The 20154-nt window shown below is 41.3% G+C and overlaps 1 protein-coding gene across 1 annotated transcript; it reads right to left on the bottom strand.

The window, feature by feature from the left end:
• Positions 1–395: 395 nt before the first annotated feature.
• Positions 396–9523, bottom strand: LOC149266976 (U-box domain-containing protein 43-like). Its single transcript, XM_089409838.1, has 2 exons — positions 9223–9523; positions 396–1162 (listed from the first exon to the last, which is right to left on the bottom strand). Exons 1-2 carry the CDS (start codon positions 9521–9523, stop codon positions 396–398), a joined length of 1068 nt encoding a protein of 355 aa, XP_089265964.1.
• Between the last annotated feature and the right edge of the window lie 10631 nt (positions 9524–20154).

The raw sequence follows: 20154 nt of genomic DNA, 5'->3' as shown, positions 1-20154 counted from the left end.
AAAACTTCATACCGAATCACACTTTTAAGAATTCTTTCACATGGAATAATCTGGCTATTGCAAAAGACCTTGTGAACCCCTTGGAAAGTATTGAAATAAACAAATCTAACCAGAACAACACCAGAACTTTCCAGTTTGTTTCATGGTAGATTCACTTCATGCAAAATCATTGTTTTTCCATTAGTTAACTTTAATTCAAATTTTTGTTCCTAACATGACAATACTTTCCGACTGCGGCAGCTTTCTCTTCTTCATTCGAAGATGTTGAAATAAGTTTTGCTAAACATTTCATATATTTTTCTCCAAGATGTTCTGCTAATTTTCTTTTATCTCCATCTTGAGACAAGATAAACAACAGTTTCACAGCATAAGCTCGCATTTCAGAGTATGTAGCTTCACAAAAAGGGAAGCAATACTTGAATTGCTCCTCCCTCTCTTAAATTTGTCCTTGCCTCAACAGCCGTTGGTACAAAACAAATGGCATGGAGTGCTCGAACAATGCTTCCATGTATTGAAGGTGGTGTCAAATTTATTAAAGATAATAGCTGGTATATGATCTCATCAGATTCCAATAATGCAGCTGTTGTGTCATTTGTTCTTTGGGGCAATGCTGTAGACATAGCAAGGTTTGCATAGGTATTAGCAGCTTTTTCTCTCAAAGCCAATACAGTTGACAGTGGTGTGCATAGAAGGTCCAAGATGGGTCGGACCACCCCATCTTTGATCATTTGTAAAGCATTCTCAGGTAAACTTGAAAGATTCTGAAGTGCCCCAATGGCTGCTAATTTTGACTTCAAATTAGCATTTGAAATCATTTCAAGAAGTGGAAATACAACTCCCTCTTTGAGCAATGCAACGTTGTTTTGATCTGTTAAACCTATCTCTGACAACTTACTTGCCATAACAATTTTCATTGTGTTAGACCCTTCTCTCAGGTTCTGTATCAAAGGCTTGAAATAGTTCGCCTGTGCCATTTGCACTACATTATGCTCATTGTATGGGAGATTCTCCAGAACTTCGTTTGCATCCTTAGCAGCTTTAGGATTGTCACTATTTGACATTGTTACAAGGAGGAGGATACAACCTTGTACCTTGCCAATCTGTTCACACACAGCCATATCCCTTGAAAGCTCTAAAAGCAATTCCACGGCTTTCATACCCTCTGCAATATCACGTGCAAGTGAACGAACAATAAAATCAATAGCATGATCCACCTCAGCTATTTTCACCTTTCTTCAAGCTCCAAACTTGATGAAGAAAAACTCAGGCTTCTCTGCTCTGGAAGACTCTGCTGTATTTTCCTGTAAAACGTCTTCCTGTAGAATGCTAGCCGGATGCCATAGGATGTCTCTGCGCCTCTGCACGATCTTGGTATGCGGAAGAATTTTGAACAGGCCAAAAAAAAATCAGCGAAGGATGATAGGTTAAGCTGATTGTGGAAGCAGAGGATGTATACTTCAGTTTAACATGATGCAAGTGCAAGTTGACTAACAGTTTATGAATTTCAGCTGAGCGCTCATTAATTTATGCGTGATTGTTTTGGAGTGAGGTGGCAAAGACGTGTGTTGGCCCATGCAACTGTTGTGCTATCATGAACTGCAGTGGTTAACTGTGTGTTCTATGCCTGTAATCTCATCCATCAGTTGCACTGGAGTTTAGACTACCCACACTATCCGTGTTTTTTAAATTTCACGTGCATGACTGACCCATGCATGCTGCGTGACTTTCTCGTGAGTGCTAGAGAACTGGGTGTCTTGCTACATTCATGGATTAATTTCACCATTCCATTCGTTCATGCAATGCTTATACTAGATTCATGCAATAGATGAACAAGGTTTAGTCACGTACCTAAAGTCAAACGGCTGATTGTGAAGCTTTTTGCTGCTGCATGCTTGGATCCTTTGGTTTCATGAGGGCTTGGCTGATGGTTTTTGATTGCTTTTCCTTGTGTAGGTGTCCTCTGACCAGATCTAAGCTGCATGCATTTGTTTCCACGTTCAAATCTGCACCTTCAAGCTGCTGCTGCTGCAATGTCACAGAACCAGAACTTGTTTTCGCCATTTCTCCCAAACGATAAAGCGGATTGATCTGAAACTTGCTGAGCATGTTTCTATCATCATGATGCATCTCCCATAGCAAAATCGTGATCAATGGATGCACGGATTTCGAGAAAAATGGAAAATGGATGAAGGTTTCAGAGATCAATTTCTCGGAAACCGTGCATCGGAATTGGCTAAAACTACTTGGGTAGGTTACTATCACCCATATGCATATCCCCATGAAACAGGTTTTGAAACGGATGCACGGATATGGAGAAAATGCAAAAATGGCTGATGGTGATGGAGGCTGATTTCTTGGAAACCGTGCATCGGAATTGGCTGAAACTGCTCAGGATTGTTGCCATCTCCCTTGTACAATTCCCCATAAAACGGTTTTTCAAATGGATGCATGGTTTTCAAGTTATCGCAAAAACAAATTTTGTTCTAGGTATTTTTGCTTCAAGGCATTTTGCATTTTTGTTGCATGGTATGAAAAATGAATTTGGGCTGTGATGCAGGTATGGAGATGATGGAGGAGGAGTTGGAAGATTGCATGAGGGCTTCTAAACCCTTGAGGAAGCTACCATGTTCGCCAAACCACTTTTTGAAATCCATGCCTAGTTTCCCACAATTTCTACAGGAAGTTCCTGTAGAAGCACAATGAGAAGCACAATGAGGTGGAAAAAATGATGGAGAAAGGCAAGGGATGGCCACACAAGTGCTTGCAGGTCTAATCAACAGATTCCCACCATCAGATTCCATTTTGAATTTGAATTTGGTTCGTCCAAAGGTTCTACAGGATGTTTCCTGTAGAAATACAGAGCTTCCTGTAGAAGGCACAAGAAAAATTCCTTTGACCTTGATTTGAGTGCTCCTCCTGTCATGAAATGTCCTTCTTGCAACTTGCAATTAGCCAATGGAAATTAGTTTTATTTTTCTTTTTCTTTTTCTCTTTTTTTTTTTTTTGAAAAACAACTAGGGCGCCTCATGGAGGTTTTCACCCTAATTGCCTGCCCTGGGCGCCTCCAAGGAAGGTTTTCACCCAGAGATCTTATTCTCTTTTCTCTTTTTTCCAACCCATTGACCGCCTCATGGAGGTTTTCAATCAATGAGCCAATCTAAGGCGCCTCCGAGGAGGTTTTCACCTTAGATTTCTATTTTCCTCTTTTTTCATTTTTTCTTTTTCTTTTTTCTCTTTTTTTCCTTTTTTTTTTTTTCTTTTTTCTACCCTACCATACTTGAAAAACAAAATCGTTCTCAAGTATAAGAATACTTCCAATGGAGCCATGTGCACATCGAGATTAGAGACAAAATGATGTGGAGGCTCGAAATGCATGCTTGGATAGGTATCCAGATCTTAGAGACCAAATGATCTGACCTTGAAGGGATCAAACATAGCTGAGGAAGAGAGTACTACTGCAACTTAGTGACTGTCTGGAACCATGTCTCAATATAGCTTTGATATCTTTGGTCCTTTTGCTGATCTGGATCATGTTTCATGTCACCTTCTAACATGACTTCCTCATCTTCCTCTTTTTGCTGATCTTTCTCTTGAATACATGGAAGATTTGATGGTAACCATGAGGAGGCTTTCTCGATCTCTGATTCTGATCTCTTCTCTTCATCAAGTGCAGCCCATGGTTCTTTGATCTCCTCTTTTGAATCTTGTTTTTCCGGATGTGGTCCTTCAATGCTTTCAAGATAATCTCTCTTTTGCAACACTCTTCCTGAGCTTTGGTGAACATCATTGAGCTCAAAAGGAGTCATTTGCACATGTTGTGCCTCAGCTTTGCAATTGGGTTGAGCTACTCCATTGTACGGCTTTGGAAATGGTATGGGTAGTTGAGTGGAGGTGTGAAATTGAGATGGAGATGGATGGCATTGTGGTTGGGTAGGCATTTGGGGTTGCCTTAGTGGAGTAGGAGGTGATGGTTGTGGACGAGCAGGCGGTGGAGGAAAAGAATCGGGAGGAGTGTTGTATTGGGGCCTCCACCCCTGATGATGTGCATTCCACTGAGGCTGTGGCTGAGCATAAGAGTGAAATGAATGAGCAACTGGTTGGGCATAATATGGATTTGTGAAAGAACAAGGAGGAGGTGTGAACCAGGAAGGATGAGCAGGGGGACCCCAAGAAGGCATGAAAGTGGCTTGATAGGGGTCATAATAGGTCTCGGATGTCCCTTGCAGTTCCTGCTGGTAAGATCTAGGTCCATGCGGCCTCCTTTGGTTCATATAATGGAGTGGTTCAGTGGCTCCTTTGGCTCTCTGATATGCAACTTTAAGTCCAGGCAAGGAAGGGCACTGATTTGTGGGATGATATTCTTCACAGATGAAACACACTTCTAGGGAGTGCATTGGACATTCGTTCCTAGGATGCTTTCTAGTGCACCTAGGACAAAATATGACCAAAGCCCTCTTGGCTTCCTCTTGCTTCTTTTGGATCCACAGGGTGTCCAATTGCATGGCAATAAACTGCCTCATATCACTCTTGAAATCTTATATTTGATCTTCAAATTCATCTTTGGACAAGGGACTGCTCCCAACATTTCTGCTTGTAGCCATTTGCTCCAGAGGAATGTTTTCTTCTTCTTCTCCCCTAGAGGTTCTTTAAATATGCCTTGATGTCCATCCAAGGGTTCTTCTTAGTCACAACCATCGAAGAAGAGAGAAGGTTGGCCGTGTGAAGCAATGGGGGGTGTTGTGAAATCATTTTTCTAACTTATCTCTACTCCTACCAGGCATGAAAGGAAATCTTTTTGGTTGATTTTTGCTTTTTTCTACTTCTACCTGCAAAACTGAAATAGATTGAACTGCAACTAACTATCTTGCTAAAATGAAAATGCAGAATTGAAATGAAAGCAAGAAAGGACTAATCTATTTTGCTCAAATGAAATTGCAGGAATGAAATGCTAGTCTATGCTTACGAAATTGAAATGCTAATCTACGCTTGCAGAAATGAAATTGTGGAATTGAAATGCTAATCTATGAAAGCGGGAAATGCTAATCTACTTTTGCATAAACGAAATTGCATAATGGAAATGAAATAAACTACTTAGCAGAAGATTGTAGTGGAAAATAGAAGAAAAGTGGCAATCACCAATACTTTGACGCTTCCCAGGCAACGGCGCCAAAAAGATGGTGGGCCCCAGTATTGTAGCAATAATGCTACAACTCCTCAGACTCCCTTCTTTAATTTTATCAACCCAGTAGTTCGTAACAAACTTGGAAGCGACGGTGCTGTATGCACAAGTACTAGCTCTTGCCGCAGCTGTCACTTGGTCAGCTGGCACAAGTCCGCTAGGAGCTTAAGCCAACTTCTATGAGCTCTTAGAAGAAGCTTTTTAATTGATGGATGAAAGCTAACTCAAAGGAAGCTAATCTAATTGCAAGAGGAAACTGAAAGCCAAAAACAAACGCAAACCCTACCAAACCCTAATTCTACCGGCTAGTCCTACTGACGCAAAGGAGAGCATGCAAACTACTGAAAGAGATGCCATTACTTCTATGAAGGTAAAATGCATGTGTCTAAGTTATCACTCTCTGAAGAAAACATCTTTTTGTATTTTTGATTAAGTTGTTGGAATTATCATGCATGTGCTTCTAACTATTTTTGACTGTGCAGAGGTGGATCAAGGAGGAGAAATGCTTGCGAAAGGTTGGGAAGGTTCAGAGAGGGTCTAAGGGGTCCCTAACACCCTTCCAGAGAGTCTCACAAAGTTTGGATGCCAAGGAACCGTGTTTATGAGCTTCTAAAGGAAGTTTGCAGGGGTTCTACAGGATGTTCAGGATTTCTACAGGATGTTCTGTAATTCTTCTACAGGATGTTTCGAAATGGGAGTTTGGAGCATGGATGGAGGGAAAAAGATGGAGGAATGAGTATGAAGGTGAAATAGGGGTGTGAAGACGTCTAGGGCTTGGTGGATGAGGCTAAGGAGCGATTGGATTTGTTCAAGGATGGATGAAGCAATGTTGCACAAGAAGATGAGAATCATGGCAAAGTAAGCGGATGAGGCAAATGTAAGGTAAGGGTTATAAGTGAAGGGTGAAGCAGGTAGGTTGGATGGAGTATGGGCAGATAAGGAAGGATAATAGGTACTCTGCAAGTGGTTTTTCAAACTGACCAAACAAGGACATGCAAGAAAACAAAGATCTAGTTATAAAACCTATGACCTAGTTACTTCACTGTAATCTGACCTAACAGCAAAAGGAAATGAACAAAAGTTTATTTGCAGTGAAACCATGTGAAACAACTATGAAACTAAGTGATCATAAACCTAAGCATGCATCCAAACTGATATCAAGTTCTACGAATGAGATTCAAACACTAATGATTGCATGGTGAAGCAAAGAAAGTGTTTTTGTTTGGGACAGCATGGTTACTTCAACTCCAGCCCCTGATCCAATAAGGAAGAGGTGAAACCAAAAGCGTTTGCTGACCCTTTTTTGGAGCTTTTTCCTGTTACTATCCTACCAATATATTCTAAACATAAATAGCTACTTTAACCATCAAAATAAATCTAAATAACGAAGCAAGATCTAAATCTAAATAGCAGATTTTATTTTAAGAACGCAGCAAACACATAAAGATAAATGAAGGAGGTACTGGGTGCTTGAGATGGGCCCAACCCCAAGAGCTACAGCCTCCTAAGAGAAATTTAGAGCTGGTGCAAAGCTGGATTGATCTTTATTGATCAAGAAATGAAGAGTTACATCAAAACTGTCCACAAGAAGAACTTGCAAATGAGCTGAAAGCAAAGCTAATCTATTGCATCCAAATCGAACTATAAACTAGCTAATGTTGGCTAGTTGAATTGTTTATGAAGTAAACATTCAAGTACCACATTAATTGTCAACCAGGGAAAGTCTTTTTATTCCAAAGGCTACTGCGTACTGTATGTACTCAAAATCTAAAAGCATTGAAAAGCTGTAGTATACGTGATTCTTACGCTATGTCATTACAGTACTTGTTAAAATAAAAGCAATTAATTGAAACTACAAATCTAGAAAGCGAAATGATGGATGCTCTGTTGGCAGAGGATCAGGACCCTATCCTCCAGGTGGGGACGTTCAGCACCTGCCCCTGTAATCAGATTACTAATGCACACTGCACTCTCATTCACCGGTGAGAAACAAACTCAAATGGTTAATGAAACAGAGTACTAGCAAAACAGAGAATACCAGAGGTAATGCTATCAAATCCAAGCAGAGTACCAGAAAGAAACTAGTGCACACTTACACACTTGACAAGAAAGTAAATGGGTGAATCTTGTGAGGAAGGTGGGCCTAGTCCCTCTCACAAGATTCCCCAGGAAAACGGAGACTGGATTAAGTGCTCAAAACAGTTTTATATTCATCCGCCAAAAAGATTTGGATACAATAAAGTTCAGACTTGCTGATGTTCTTAAGATCTCTTCTTACAGACTGACCATAGACACTGACTAATCCCCTTTTCATGTAGATGTCTCCTCTTTATAGAGGATACATCTATTACAATAAAGTATTACAGCCCATTCAGTTAACCCATCTTATCAAAAACAAGCAATTCAGAATGCTGTTACAATAGTATGCTAATACGTTCTTTCTTGAGCTCTGGCTGTTACAAAGCGGGTAACTGACTTCGACCGTCTTCTCGGGATCTTCATATTCCTTTGCCATTTTCCCATGTTGTTCCTGATTTAGGCCATGCTGACTGTGTTCTTCTTGCTTTAGACTTCCGCTTGATTATGCCACGTCAGGGTTCTTTAAATAGTTTCCATCTGTTACTCGCGGCTGTTACAAAATAGCTTGCTTTAGGTGATTGCTATTGCTGACTGTAGAAACTACGGAGTTGCTGCTTCTGGTGTTGCAGCAACTGTGTAGTTGCTGTTTCTGGTGTTACAGCAACTGTACATTATAATTCCTGCAAACTTAAGGCAATTACTTGACAGTTTAGTCAGCGTTTCCAAGGATAAGTATAAAGATATTCACGAATATGAAATAAACATTTAAACATAGATATACAGGAGGTTACTTCGTACCTTGGGGTCATTATGTCATTATAAAATAAAAGCTTTCAACTTATGACTGCAAAAGGATAATAATATGGCAAAAGATAAGGTCAAAAATAGGTCAATTGTGAGTCCCAACATCCCCCCCAACTGAAGGGATTGCATGTCCCCATGCAATGGCTACTCTGAGTCTGAGTCAGAGAACTGGGACGAACAATGCAGATTACTAAGACAATAGCTGTAGGGAGTAACATCCAACTTGTTTCTGAAACCACAAACAGTTCGTATATGCTTCCATGCTGCTGCTTCTTCTCTGTTAGAAAGTCCAAATTGGCCCTTATACTGATCACCAGACAACCATAAAAGTGGGAATTTAAATTTATAACCTATCCAATTTTCGGCACAACGCTGCATGCATTCAACATACTGAGGTACCCTTGAAAGTGCTACCTGTAGATTTGATGGGTTATACGGATGATATTCCTGCCTTTCTGCAGGGCAGTTTTCCCAAAACAGTTTATTTGCTTTAACAGCCAAGGATGCTTTGGTCTTTACATAATGCTGACAGTCTGTTAGGACCTCTGTTTGCAGTCTCATGACATGATCCTTCATATCAGGATCGCTTACCATTTTTAAGTGTTCTGAAATGAAGGTGGCAGCGTTCTGTGGTTCAGCTCGAATCCACAGAAGACAATTCTGTTCGTTCGGGTGGCCTGAGACATAGGCATTCTGCCAGGTAAGTTGATTAGCCAAAAAGGAGATGAAGGCTCTCAGTTGTATGTCACCAGCTACAGGTATCATGTTCATGTTCCTTTCTTCAGACACGGCCTCATTATGGAGGTATAGTTCACATAGCAAGTTTTGATCGCTTTTGGGTGCCTCTGCAAAGGTCTGCATAAACTGCTCTGCTGTGACCACTTGATGAGGCCTCCCCTCTTTGATAGCCTTCAGCTGTATGAATGCAAGTCTTTCCCTAAAAAATGTAGCATAGTTAAAAGAGGGTTTCCTTGTGGCAAGCATTCTTTGACATAACTCAAACATCTGGGACATTCTGTCTTTCAGTTCCTTGATTTCTTTATACTAGGCCCTACACTGTTCCAGTGCTTCCCAGTTCTTATAAGCATGATCAAACCAGGTCCCCTTTTGTTGTTCGAATGCTTTGCCTTGAGACTGCTGATATTCTCTCCACCACCTACCTTTTAATTCCTGAAAACTTTCTGTTTCTATACATGCATCACTAACAGTGAGAAGCTCTGTTTGTATACAGGCATCAATCTGGGTCGTTTGCTCTGTTGAGGTGGGCTGGGATGATCCAGCATCTCTCTCTTCATCTTTGACCAGAGTTTCTTCCTCCTGTTGGACTAATCCATTTTGCTCCAAAGTGATTTTGGTGGACCGGGGTGAATCTGTCTCTTTTTCTTCGACTTCTCTTTGCTTCGTGCTGGGCGAATTCACTTCTTCTTTATTCCCTTCTGAAACTATTTGCTCTTCCTCCATAATAATCTGGGTAGGCCGTGATGAGTCTGTATCTTTTTCTTCTTCTTCTGGCTCCTTGGCGACTTGAATAGGGCTAGGTGAGTCCAGTTTTTCTTCATTTTATCCTATGTCTTCTTCTTGTTCCATAACACTTTCAGTGTTTCTTTCTTCATTTCCTGGTTCTTGTGTAGCTTCTTCTTGCATAGCAGATTGGGTAGGCCGGAGTGAATCCTTGTTCTCCTCTTTCTTTTCTTCCTGCATAGTGTCAGCAAGCTCCTCTGTTTGTTCCTGTGCAGTCTCTGAAGAACTTACTGGTTCTTGTGTGTCAGTAAGCTCCTGGTCTTGTGCAGTTTCAGGTGAACTTACTGGTTCTTGTGTGTCAGTAAGTCCTTGATCTTGTGCAGTTTCAGGTGAACTTACTGGTTCTTGTGTGTCAGTAAGTTCTTGATCTTGGTCCTGCATGTTCTCTGGATGGCCTGTTGGTTCTTGTGTAGCAACAGGTCTCTCTGACTGCACTTCTTCTGAAGATCCTGTTGGTTCTTGTGTGTCAACAGGTCTTTCTGACTGCACTTTTTCTGAAGATCCTGTTGGTTCTTGTGTAACAACAGGTCTGTCTGTCTACACTTCTTGTGAAGATCCTGTTGGTTCTTGTGTAACAACAGGTTTCTCTGTCTGCACTTCCTCTGAAGATCCTGTTGGTTCTTGTGTAGCAACAGGTCTTTCTGCTTGCATTTCTTCTGCAGATCCTGTTGGTTCTTGTGTAGCAACAGGTCTTTCTGCCTGCATTTCTTCTGCAGATCCTATTGGTTCTTGTGTAGCAAAAGGTCTTTCTATCTCAGCAGAGAATTGTGGGATTTCTACTTCTACATCAGCAGACTCCTTTGTTTCATTTTCAGCAGCGGAGGCTTCCTTCATTGGTTCTTGTACTACCTTATATCCTGCCTGAGTATATATTTCTCCACAACTTGTACACATATATTCGTTATCTTTACTTTTCTCTGCTGCAGACGCTACTCTTGCTAAAACATGCAGGCTGAATTCTTTCTGGTATGCTTCCCTGACCCTTATTATCTCTTCCTGGTAGTCCTGAATCTGAGATTTCAGAAACTCAATTTCTTCTTGCAGGGCGGGTATAGTAGGCTGATCCTGTGGGACAATAGATTCCAGTGGAGGCAGAGGTTCTGCTTCGTCAATTTGATCAGTATTCCCCACAGGTGGTTCTTATGTGTCACCTGGGGTAGTGGCTGTTTCTTGTGTTGCAGCCACTTGGTCACTATCACTCTGGGTGTCGGCAGCTGGTTCTTGTGTATCAGTTGTCTTAAGATATGATGCCACGAAGCTATGAACGCTCTGCATCTCAGCCTCTGTGGGTGAGGGAGAGGGGTTTCGAGGAGTGGCTGGAGTGCGGGTTTTTAAAGCGATGGGTGGTGAACTGGAGGAATTAGGGGATTCAACTACTACCGATTTTCGTTTTGGTAGGGAAGCAAGGAATTGAGGTGTTTTTCTCTTTCTGCTGGCCTTTAAGGTAGGGACAGTAGTCGGGGTAGTAGGTGCTTTGGTTGAAACCCTAGTTCTTCTTCTTTTTGCTGGGGTTTTCTTTACCTGCTGCATTTTTCGTTTAAGCTGAGTAATTGGGATATTATCGTCGGAATCATCAGTAGAAATACTGAGTATGGGAGCAGAAGGATTGGTTCTTTTGGGAGATGTGGTTAATTCTGCTGCTGCTTGTTCATTCTCCGTAACATGCAGGGGTGTTTGCTGGGGTTGTTCGGGAATATGCTCTGTTTGCTGAGGGTTTTGCAAAGGGGTTTGTTCAGGCATGTCGTCCATTTGTTGAGGAAGCTCTTGGTCTTGCTGAGGTGTATCTTCAGTTTGACGAAGAGTTTCCTCTTCTTGATGAGGACCTTCATGCTCAGGCTGTGGAATTTCTTCCTCCAGATGGGGATTAATGGGGGGTGGAGGGATGTTTAGAGCGAGAGCTCTGTTAATCAACAATTGGGCTAAGCGATGATGTTTTAGGGAGAGAACTGGCTGCTTCGCTTTCATAGCATATCGTGCCATATTTTTGAGACAACCCAGCAAATAATATGGCATGTTCAATAATTGACCATTTCTTAAGTGATTTAACAGGACGAATTCGTGCTGGTAGATTACCTGGTAATGACCTTCGCATGTCAGATATTGCTTGACGAATTCCGCGACTTTTGGCCATGGTTGAGGTAACGACCGCAGTGCTACACCTCTGCCCTTGGTTTCTACTTCCTCGCCTGGTCAGAGAAAGTCTTGCTGTGCATTCAGAATCAGGTGCTTTCTGCTGAACCACCGTGTGCCAGTGGCTGGGAGTCCGGTGACTTCAGCTATGATTTCTTCCGTGACGGGAACTTGAATTCCTTGGACGACAGAGAATCCTTCTGTCAAATTGCATGTGAATTCCAGGACTTGCTCTTCGTCAAAGTCCAGAAGTCTCTTGAAATACTCTATCCATCCAGCTTGCAAGAAAATTTGGTAAATTTCCGGAAAGAGTTCCAGGACTGCTGTCGTGCCTGGTTCATGAGTAATGAGGGTTCCTCCCATGGCTGTTGTCTCGGTGAATCTTCAGAATTCAGAGCCGAGCTACCGATTTCAACTCAGAGTATACATCGCAAATGGTAACATGCCGTAGCTTTTACATACGACCGGGAGAATTAAGGGTGGCGGTGGCTGGCGTGGTTTGTCATTATGAGAATTGCTTTGGTAATCCCCCCCCCTTACTACGTGTAAATGATATGATTGGGAATGCAATCATTTGATGGACCTATCAACCTTTTTCCGCATTATCTATTATTTAATTCTCATTCATAAACGTGCGTACCTTCATACTTTACCTTTTTGATTGCTGCGTCAAAAAGTTTTTTCTTGTCTTCTGTCAAATTATAATAATTACCGCGGATCTGAAAGCACGGGAATATGGGTGATTTGTAATGATAATGACGGGAAGTGATAGTAAGGTGCTGTAATCATCACGAGAGGTGGTATATTTTATGAGGATTTGTTCGTGAAGGAATTTTGCTGGGAAGGATATTTCGTGATCGGGAAGCAATATCGTGGCACCGGGACTGGTGTTGCAGCAACAGAAAATTACCGTTGGGGCAATAGGGATTGGGGAAAGATGTTTGTGAAAACGGGGAATGTGCTGGAGTAATGGAACTAGTGTTGCAGCAACAAAAATGGTGTTGCAGCAACAAGGATAGTGTTGCGGCAACGGGAAATGGTGTTGCAGCAACAGGGATAGTGTTGCGACAACGGGAAATGGTGTTGCAGCAACAGGGATGGTGTTGCAGCAACGGGGAATGGTGTTACAGCAACGGGAAGGTGTTGCAGCAACGGGGAATGGTGTTGCAGCAACGGGAAGTGGTGTTGCAACAACAGGAAGTGGTGTTGCAGCAACGGGAAGTGGTGTTGCAGCAACAGAAATTCGGAGTCCACACAGTAATTCCTTTCGAGACTTTTGTTCTTAGCTATTTCCCAATGCTAACACCTGCAAAATACTGAAATGTAATATCGCAATCCTTGGCAGGATTTATTAGTTTCTAAAAAAAAAGAATGTCTAATCCTACAAATTACATAAATAATAGAAATTCAAGTGCTTTGAGGAACACCAAGTTCCCCTGGAAAAGAATATTGTTTTATTGCCATGCAAGTGGCTTTAAAGTCCTCTCTGGAAACTGGCCGCTGATATAACCGAAGTCGGTAGCCATTCACTAACAGTGGTGTTCTGCTTCCATCAATTGTTAACAGTCTAACCGTTCCATTTGGGAAAACAGTATCCACTTCATACGGCCCTAGCCATCTTGTTCTCAGCTTCCCTTGAAAGTTCTCGAAACGTGAGTCATAAAGTAGAGCCCAGTTACCTTTCTGGAACTGCTTTTGCTTGATGCATGCCATCTGCTCCTTTGTTGCTGTATCGTAGTTGTTTGATGGACGACATCCAGTCTTTTCTCATCCAATTCCTGCAACTGCTGCAACCTGGCTGTCTGTGCATCAGTTAAATCAAGGTTAACAGCTAAGGCAGTTCTTAAGGTTTTAATCTCAAACTCTACAGGAAAAATAGCATTCTTTCCAAAAACCAATTCATAGGGTGAAAACCCTGTTGTGTTTCTCCAAGTGGTTCTGTAGGCCCAAAGAGCCTCGGGCAAGCGCTGGAACCAATCCCTTCTATTCTCCTTTATCGTTTTTGTTAAGATAGCTTCTATGACCTTGTTGGTGCTTTCCACCTACCCATTTGCTTGGGGGTGGTGTGGTGTGGTCATCTTATGCTTGATGTGATATTTTTGGAGCGTATCTTTGAAACCATGAGAATTGAAAGGAGGTCCTCCATCAGTGACTAATTCTCTGGGTAGTCCAAATCTAACAAAGATTTCCTCAAATAAGAATGTTAGTACTGCTTCTTCATTAGCTTTAATGAGTGCTTTGGCCTCTACCCATTTAGTCATGTAATCTGTACATACTAGAATGTAAACTCTTTGATTAGATGGAGGATTAATGGGACCTACGAAATCTAATGCCCATTTCTCAAAGGGTTCGAGAGTTACCTGGGGATTGAGTGGCATTTCATCCCTATGGTTGGGCTGGCCCATTCTTTGACAGCTGTCACAAGCCTTCACATATTTTCTAGCATCTTTGAAAAGTGATGGTCAGTAATAACCCATTCTAAGTACCTTGTGAGTTGTTCTTTTATCTGCAAAATGTCCTCCACAAGGACCATCGTGGCAAGCTTTCAATATATCATAAATCTCGTCTTCCCCAACGCATCTCCTAATTTCTTGATCTATTCCTATGTGGAACAGACACCCGCTTATCCAGCTGTGCCTAGCACTTTGCTGGATGATATTCCTTCTTTCCCTGTGTGATAGGTGTGATGGTAATTTTCCTGCAACTAGATAATTGGCAATGTCTGCATACCAAGGTGAGTGAGCAGATACTGCAAATAGATACTCATCAGGAAAGGAATCATCTACTGGAACATTTTCGTCAGTTTTTAAACGAGAAAGAAAATCAGCAACTACATTTTCTTTTCCTGGCCTATCTACAGTTGTGATATCAAATTCCTGTAATAGTAATAACCACCTGGTGACTCGAGCATTTGTGATTGATTTATTCATTAAATACTTGATGGTCGAGTGGTCGGTATGCACAAAGGTAGTATAGCCAGTAATATAATGCCGAAATTTATTAATAGCATAAATAACTGCTAAAAATTCTTTCTCAGTTACTGTATAATTTAGCTCAGCTGGTGTCATGTTTTTGTTGATGAAATAGATAGCATAGGGCAGATTGTTTTCTTCCTGACCCAGGACAGCTCCAATTGCCGTATCTGAGGCATCAGAGGAAATATGAAAGGGTAATGCCCAATCAGGTCCTCTCAAAATAGGAGCTGCGGACAACTGATGCTTAAGTTTATTGAATGCATTCTCACAGTCATCAGTCCACTTGAATTCAGCATTTTTCATTAATAACACAAACAAAGGAGAAGCTATTTTAGAAAAATCCTTAATGAATCTTCTGTAATATCCGGCATGTCCTAAAAAGCTTCTCACCTCAGTTTGTGTCTTGGGGATAGGAAGGTTCTGAATCACCTGAATCTTAGCTGGGTCGACTTGAATTCCTAAAAATGAAATGAAATGACCTAATACAATGCCCTGATTCATCATCATATGGCACTTTTCAGTGCTTAAAGCGAGGTGTGCTTCTATGCACCGCTTAAGTACTTTTTCAAGGTTTTGCAGAGCATCTTCAAAGGTCACTCCATAAGGAGTAAAGTCGTCCATGAATATTTCTAATGAATCGTTTAACATATCAGAAAAGATTCCTATCACCGCTCTTTGAAATGTCGCTAGAGCGTTACACAACCCAAATGGAAGTACTCTGTAAGCAAAGGTTCCCCATGGGCTGGTAAATGTGGTTTTGTCCTGATCTTGGGGTGCAATCCTAATTTGGTTGTATCCACTAAACCCATCCAAGAATGAGAAGAATTTCTTACCTGCTAAATTATCCAATACTTGATCAATAAAAGGTAAAGGGAAATGATCTTTCTGGGTTGCTTTATTTAATGATCTATAGTCTACACATACTCGCCATTTCCCATTTTTCTTTGGTACAATTATGAGTGGAGAAACCCACTCACTGTCAGATATTTGATATATGAATCCCGCATTTAAAAGTTTTTGGAGTTCCTCCTTCACAATTTCTCTAAGGTTAGGGTTCATTCTCCGCTGGGGTTGACAGACTGGCCGGGATCCCTTCGAAATTTATTAATAGCATAAATAACTGCTAAAAATTCTTTCTCAGTTACTGTATAATTTAGCTCAGCTGGTGTCATGTTTTTTCTGATGAAATAGATAGCATAGGGGAGATTGTTTTCTTCCTGACCCAGGACAGCTCCAATTTCCGTATCTGAGGCATCAGAGGAAATATGAAAGGGTAATGCCCAATCAGGTCCTCTCAAAATAGGAGCTGCGGACAACTGATGCTTAAGTTTATTGAATGCATTCTCACAGTCATCAGTCCACTTGAATTCAACATTTTTCATTAATAACACAAACAAAGGAGAAGCTATTTTAGAAAAATCCTTAATGAATCTTCTGTAATATCTGGCATGTCCTAAAAAGCTTCTCACCTCAGTTTGTGTCTTGGGGATAGGAAGGTTCTGAATCACCTGAATCTTAGCTGGGTCGACTTGAATTCCTAAAAATGAAATGAAATGACCTAATACAATGCCCTGATTCATCATCATATGGCACTTTTCAGTGCTTAAAGTGAGGTGTGCTTCTATGCACCGCTTAAGTACTTTTTCAAGGTTTTGCAGAGCATCTTCAAAGGTCACTCCATAAGGAGTAAAGTCGTCCATGAATATTTCTAATGAATCGTTTAACATATCAGAAAAGATTCCTATCACCGCTCTTTGAAATGTCGCTGGAGCGTTACACAACCCAAATGGAAGTACTCTGTAAGCAAAGGTTCCCCATGGGCTGGTAAATGTGGTTTTGTCCTGATCCTGGGGTGCAATCCTAATTTGGTTGTATCCACTAAACCCATCCAAGAATGAGAAGAATTTCTTACCTGCTAAATTATCCAATACTTGATCAATAAAAGGTAAAGGGAAATGATCTTTCTGGGTTGCTTTATTTAATGATCTATAGTCTACACATACTCGCCATTTCCCATTTTTCTTTGGTACAATTACGAGTGGAGAAACCCACTCACTGTCAGATATTGGATATATGAATCCTGCATTTAAAAGTTTTTGGAGTTCCTCCTTCACAATTTCTCTAAGGTTAGGGTTCATTCTCCATTGGGGTTGACAGACTGGCCGGGATCCCTCCTTAATATATATACGGTGAGTACATAATTCAGGGGAGATCCCTTTCATATCTGTGTAGTCCCATGCAAATGCCTCTTTGTTTGCTTGGAGTAACTTTATTAATTTCTGTTTTTCATCATCAGTCAAATCAGGATTTATATTCAGCGTTTTACCAGGTTCAATTTCAACTATTGTGCTCTTGGAAGAGTTGCCTAATGCTGTCTGGCATAAGTTTTCATCTTTCATATTCTGCTGGGATTCAGGTTCTAGGATTGCAGCGAAGTGGTTAAATGTTTCTGGATTAACTGAAGAGGGTTCAGAAATAAAACTGCTAATTAGTTCATCTTCGGTGGAGTCTTTAAAAGTCAAAGCTTGCCCAATAGTTAATATCGTTTGGGTTTCCTCATCCTCATAGTCTACCCATATGGAATTGTCACTGTTAATCATGGGAGTGGCATGAGTATAGAGGGTCAGCTGTTTAGTTTCTTGTCCATTGGAGATGGTCATTGATCCAGATCGACAGCTGATGAAAGCATCAGCTGTAGCCAACCAAGGTCTCCCTAGAATCAACGGATGACCCCCCAACTTTGTTTTAGTTTGTAATACCACAAAGTCGACCAGGTAATTCCAGGATTCTACAGAGATTATAAGGTCTTCAATGACCCCTTCAGGTTTGATCGTAGAACGGTCAGCTAATTCTAAGATAGTAGGAGTTTCCCTGATAAAGTTTTTTAGCTGGAGCAATTGAGCTGTTTCGAGTGTCATGATATTTATTGCAGCTCCTAAGTCTACTAAGAATTTAGAGATAAAGGTTTTTCCGACCTGGACTATTACTGTAGGGTGACCAGGGTCACCATACTTCACAGGATAATCTTTTTCAGTCATTAAGGCAGTTAATTCCCCCATCACATGAACTGTGAGGGGGTCTTTAGCCTTCCTTCGAGGTTTCTTCACACAAATGTCTCTAATAGTTCTAGCATATATAGGAACATCCCTTAGTGCTTGCAATAATGGGATTTTGACATACAAGTTCTGTAGCTCTCCTAAAAGATTAAAGGTAGGTTGTTCAGGTGTTTTAGTGAGAGTCAGCCTTTCAGGGAATGGTGGATCTACTGTTTGGTCATTATTGTTAGGTGCCGATTCTGCTGTGTCAGCACTATGGTTAGCTGGTTTCTCTTTTCTAGCCTCTTTTTTGTCAGAGTCCGTAATATCATCTATAATAGGTTCAACTATTCTCCCTGAGCGAAGGTGAATATCATTACATTGCAGGGGAGAGATAGGCTGATTTTGAATGTCAATAACTTGCAGGGCTTTATTATTATTTGGATTGGGGTTAGGTTGTACAGGCAGCTGTGGTCTCATTGCCTGATTATTCGGAGGATTATTAGATGGTAAGGAAAGATATTGTTGTTGTTGAGGAAAAGGTATCTGTTGGGCTGCCCAGTTTGGGTTCCATTGATTAAAGTATGGTTGCTGGGGAGCCCAAGGATTCCACATAGTAGGGTCAGGAAAAGGAATATTTGGTTGCTGCATAAGTGGAAAGTTCATTGTGTTGAAGGGTGGGTATTGCATTTGATTCATGGGTGGGTAAAAAGGAGAATTATTATTCCAACGATTGAATGTTGTATTAGAGCTCGTACCTTGTCTTTGCGGCCATTGCCTCCTCTGTGTCATTAGGTACACTGCTTCATCTTCTTCTTTAGTTGTCTGCAGTGTTGCTTTGATTCCAGGCAGAGAGGGGCATTACTGTGTTTCATGATCCTTCTCGCAGATTGTGCATATAGGTATCCTATCCAGTGGGCATTCTCTGAGTGGATGTTTTTCTCTGCATTTTGAACAGAAAATTGCCAGAGCAGCTTCTGCTTCTGCCTGTTTCTTCTTGACCTGCAGAGCATCAATTTGTGAAGCAAAAGAACTTAGCATTTCAGTTTTAAATTCTTCTAATAAGTTACCTATCTTAGCTCTTGTTGCTCCTCCACTGGCTGACTTCTGAACCCTTGAATACACATTATCTCTGCTTTTTGATCTGCCTGCCGCTCCCCTTGAGCACCTCATGCAGAGCTTAATAATTTCATCAAAGGGTTCTTTGGAAATGTCCCCTTTCCCAAGCATGTTCAACATGTCCAGGCAATCATCTCTTACCCCTTTCAGCAGTATGGTCTTCAAAATGTCTTTGCTCATATTAGGATGATCAGACCGCTGCAGATTATACTGTAATCTTTCCACGAAATCTTCCAAATTCTCGTCCTCTTTCTGAACCATTTTAAAAAATTATTCCTTTCTTTCTCTTGTCCGGCAGTAGTCTTGATACTTGGCCAGAAATCCCTCTTTCATCTGGTCCCAGGAGGTGATTGCCTGAGCTCCTAAGCTCATAAACCACCTCAATGCGTTCCCTTTTAGTGTTGCTGGAAACAACTTCAGCTTCTGATTAGGACTTATGTAATCATAGCTTCTACACAGTATGTCGAATTCAAAGAGGAATTCGTCCGGGTCCTCGAAGGATAACCCATGAAAATTGGGTAATGCTGAGAGTGGGATGTTTTTCATGGGGGTTGTTCCTCTCGGGAGCTCCCCAATAGGGAATTCCAGGGTAGAGAGCGAATTTTCCCCTCTCCCTTCCGTTCTGTTATCCTCCATTGGTCTTTTCCCTGAATCACTCGCTTTATCTTCTGTGTCTTCTGTTTCTTCAGGTTCTTCTACCGGTTCCTCAGTGTACTCTGGTGCTTCCAGCTTCCTTTCAGGTCCTATTACTTCCTCCGTCTGTTGGTCTGTTTGTGAGGAGTATTGGATTTGAGGTCTCCGGGAACTCGTCCTTTGTGAAGCTTCGGCCTTAGAGATGATTTCGTTGATGTAAGTCTTCCTTCCTCCTTTGCCGCCTGTAAAATTAGGTTTCTTGCGTCCTCTCATACACCTGTTATTTTCACAAAGAAACCATTAATGCTTTTAGAATTCTTTAGTTGCCTTCCCCGACAACGGCGCCAAAATGTTGGCTAGTTGAATTGTTTATGAATTAAACATTCAAGTACCACATTAATTGTCAACCAGGGAAAGTCTTTTTATTCCAAAGGCTACTGCGTACTGTATGTACTCAAAATCTAAAAGCATTGAAAAGCTGTAGTATACGTGATTCTTATGCTATGTCATTACAGTACTTGTTAAAATAAAAGCAATTAATTGAAACTACAAATCTAGAAAGCGAAATGATGGATGCTCTGTTGGCAGAGGATCAGGACCCTATCCTCCAGGTGGGGACGTTCAGCACCTGCCCCTGTAATCAGATTACTAATGCACACTGCACTCTCATTCACCGGTG

This window comes from Pinus tabuliformis, chromosome 6 (assembly GCF_031772625.1).
Source record: "Pinus tabuliformis cultivar Carrire ecotype Pingquan chromosome 6, CPIR1, whole genome shotgun sequence".
NCBI lineage: Eukaryota > Viridiplantae > Streptophyta > Pinopsida > Pinales > Pinaceae > Pinus > Pinus tabuliformis.
This window is presented reverse-complemented; position numbering and strand designations above follow the sequence as displayed.

Coding starts and splice junctions, on each gene's coding strand:
- LOC149266976 (XM_089409838.1), bottom strand. CDS start 9,523: ATGGAGGAAGAGCAAATAGTTTCAGAAGGGAATAAAGAAGAAGTGAAT. Junction 1,163..9,222: donor AAGTTTTCAGGAATTAAAAG/GTAGGTGGTGGA, acceptor GTGATATTGCAG/AGGGTATGAAAGCCGTGGAA.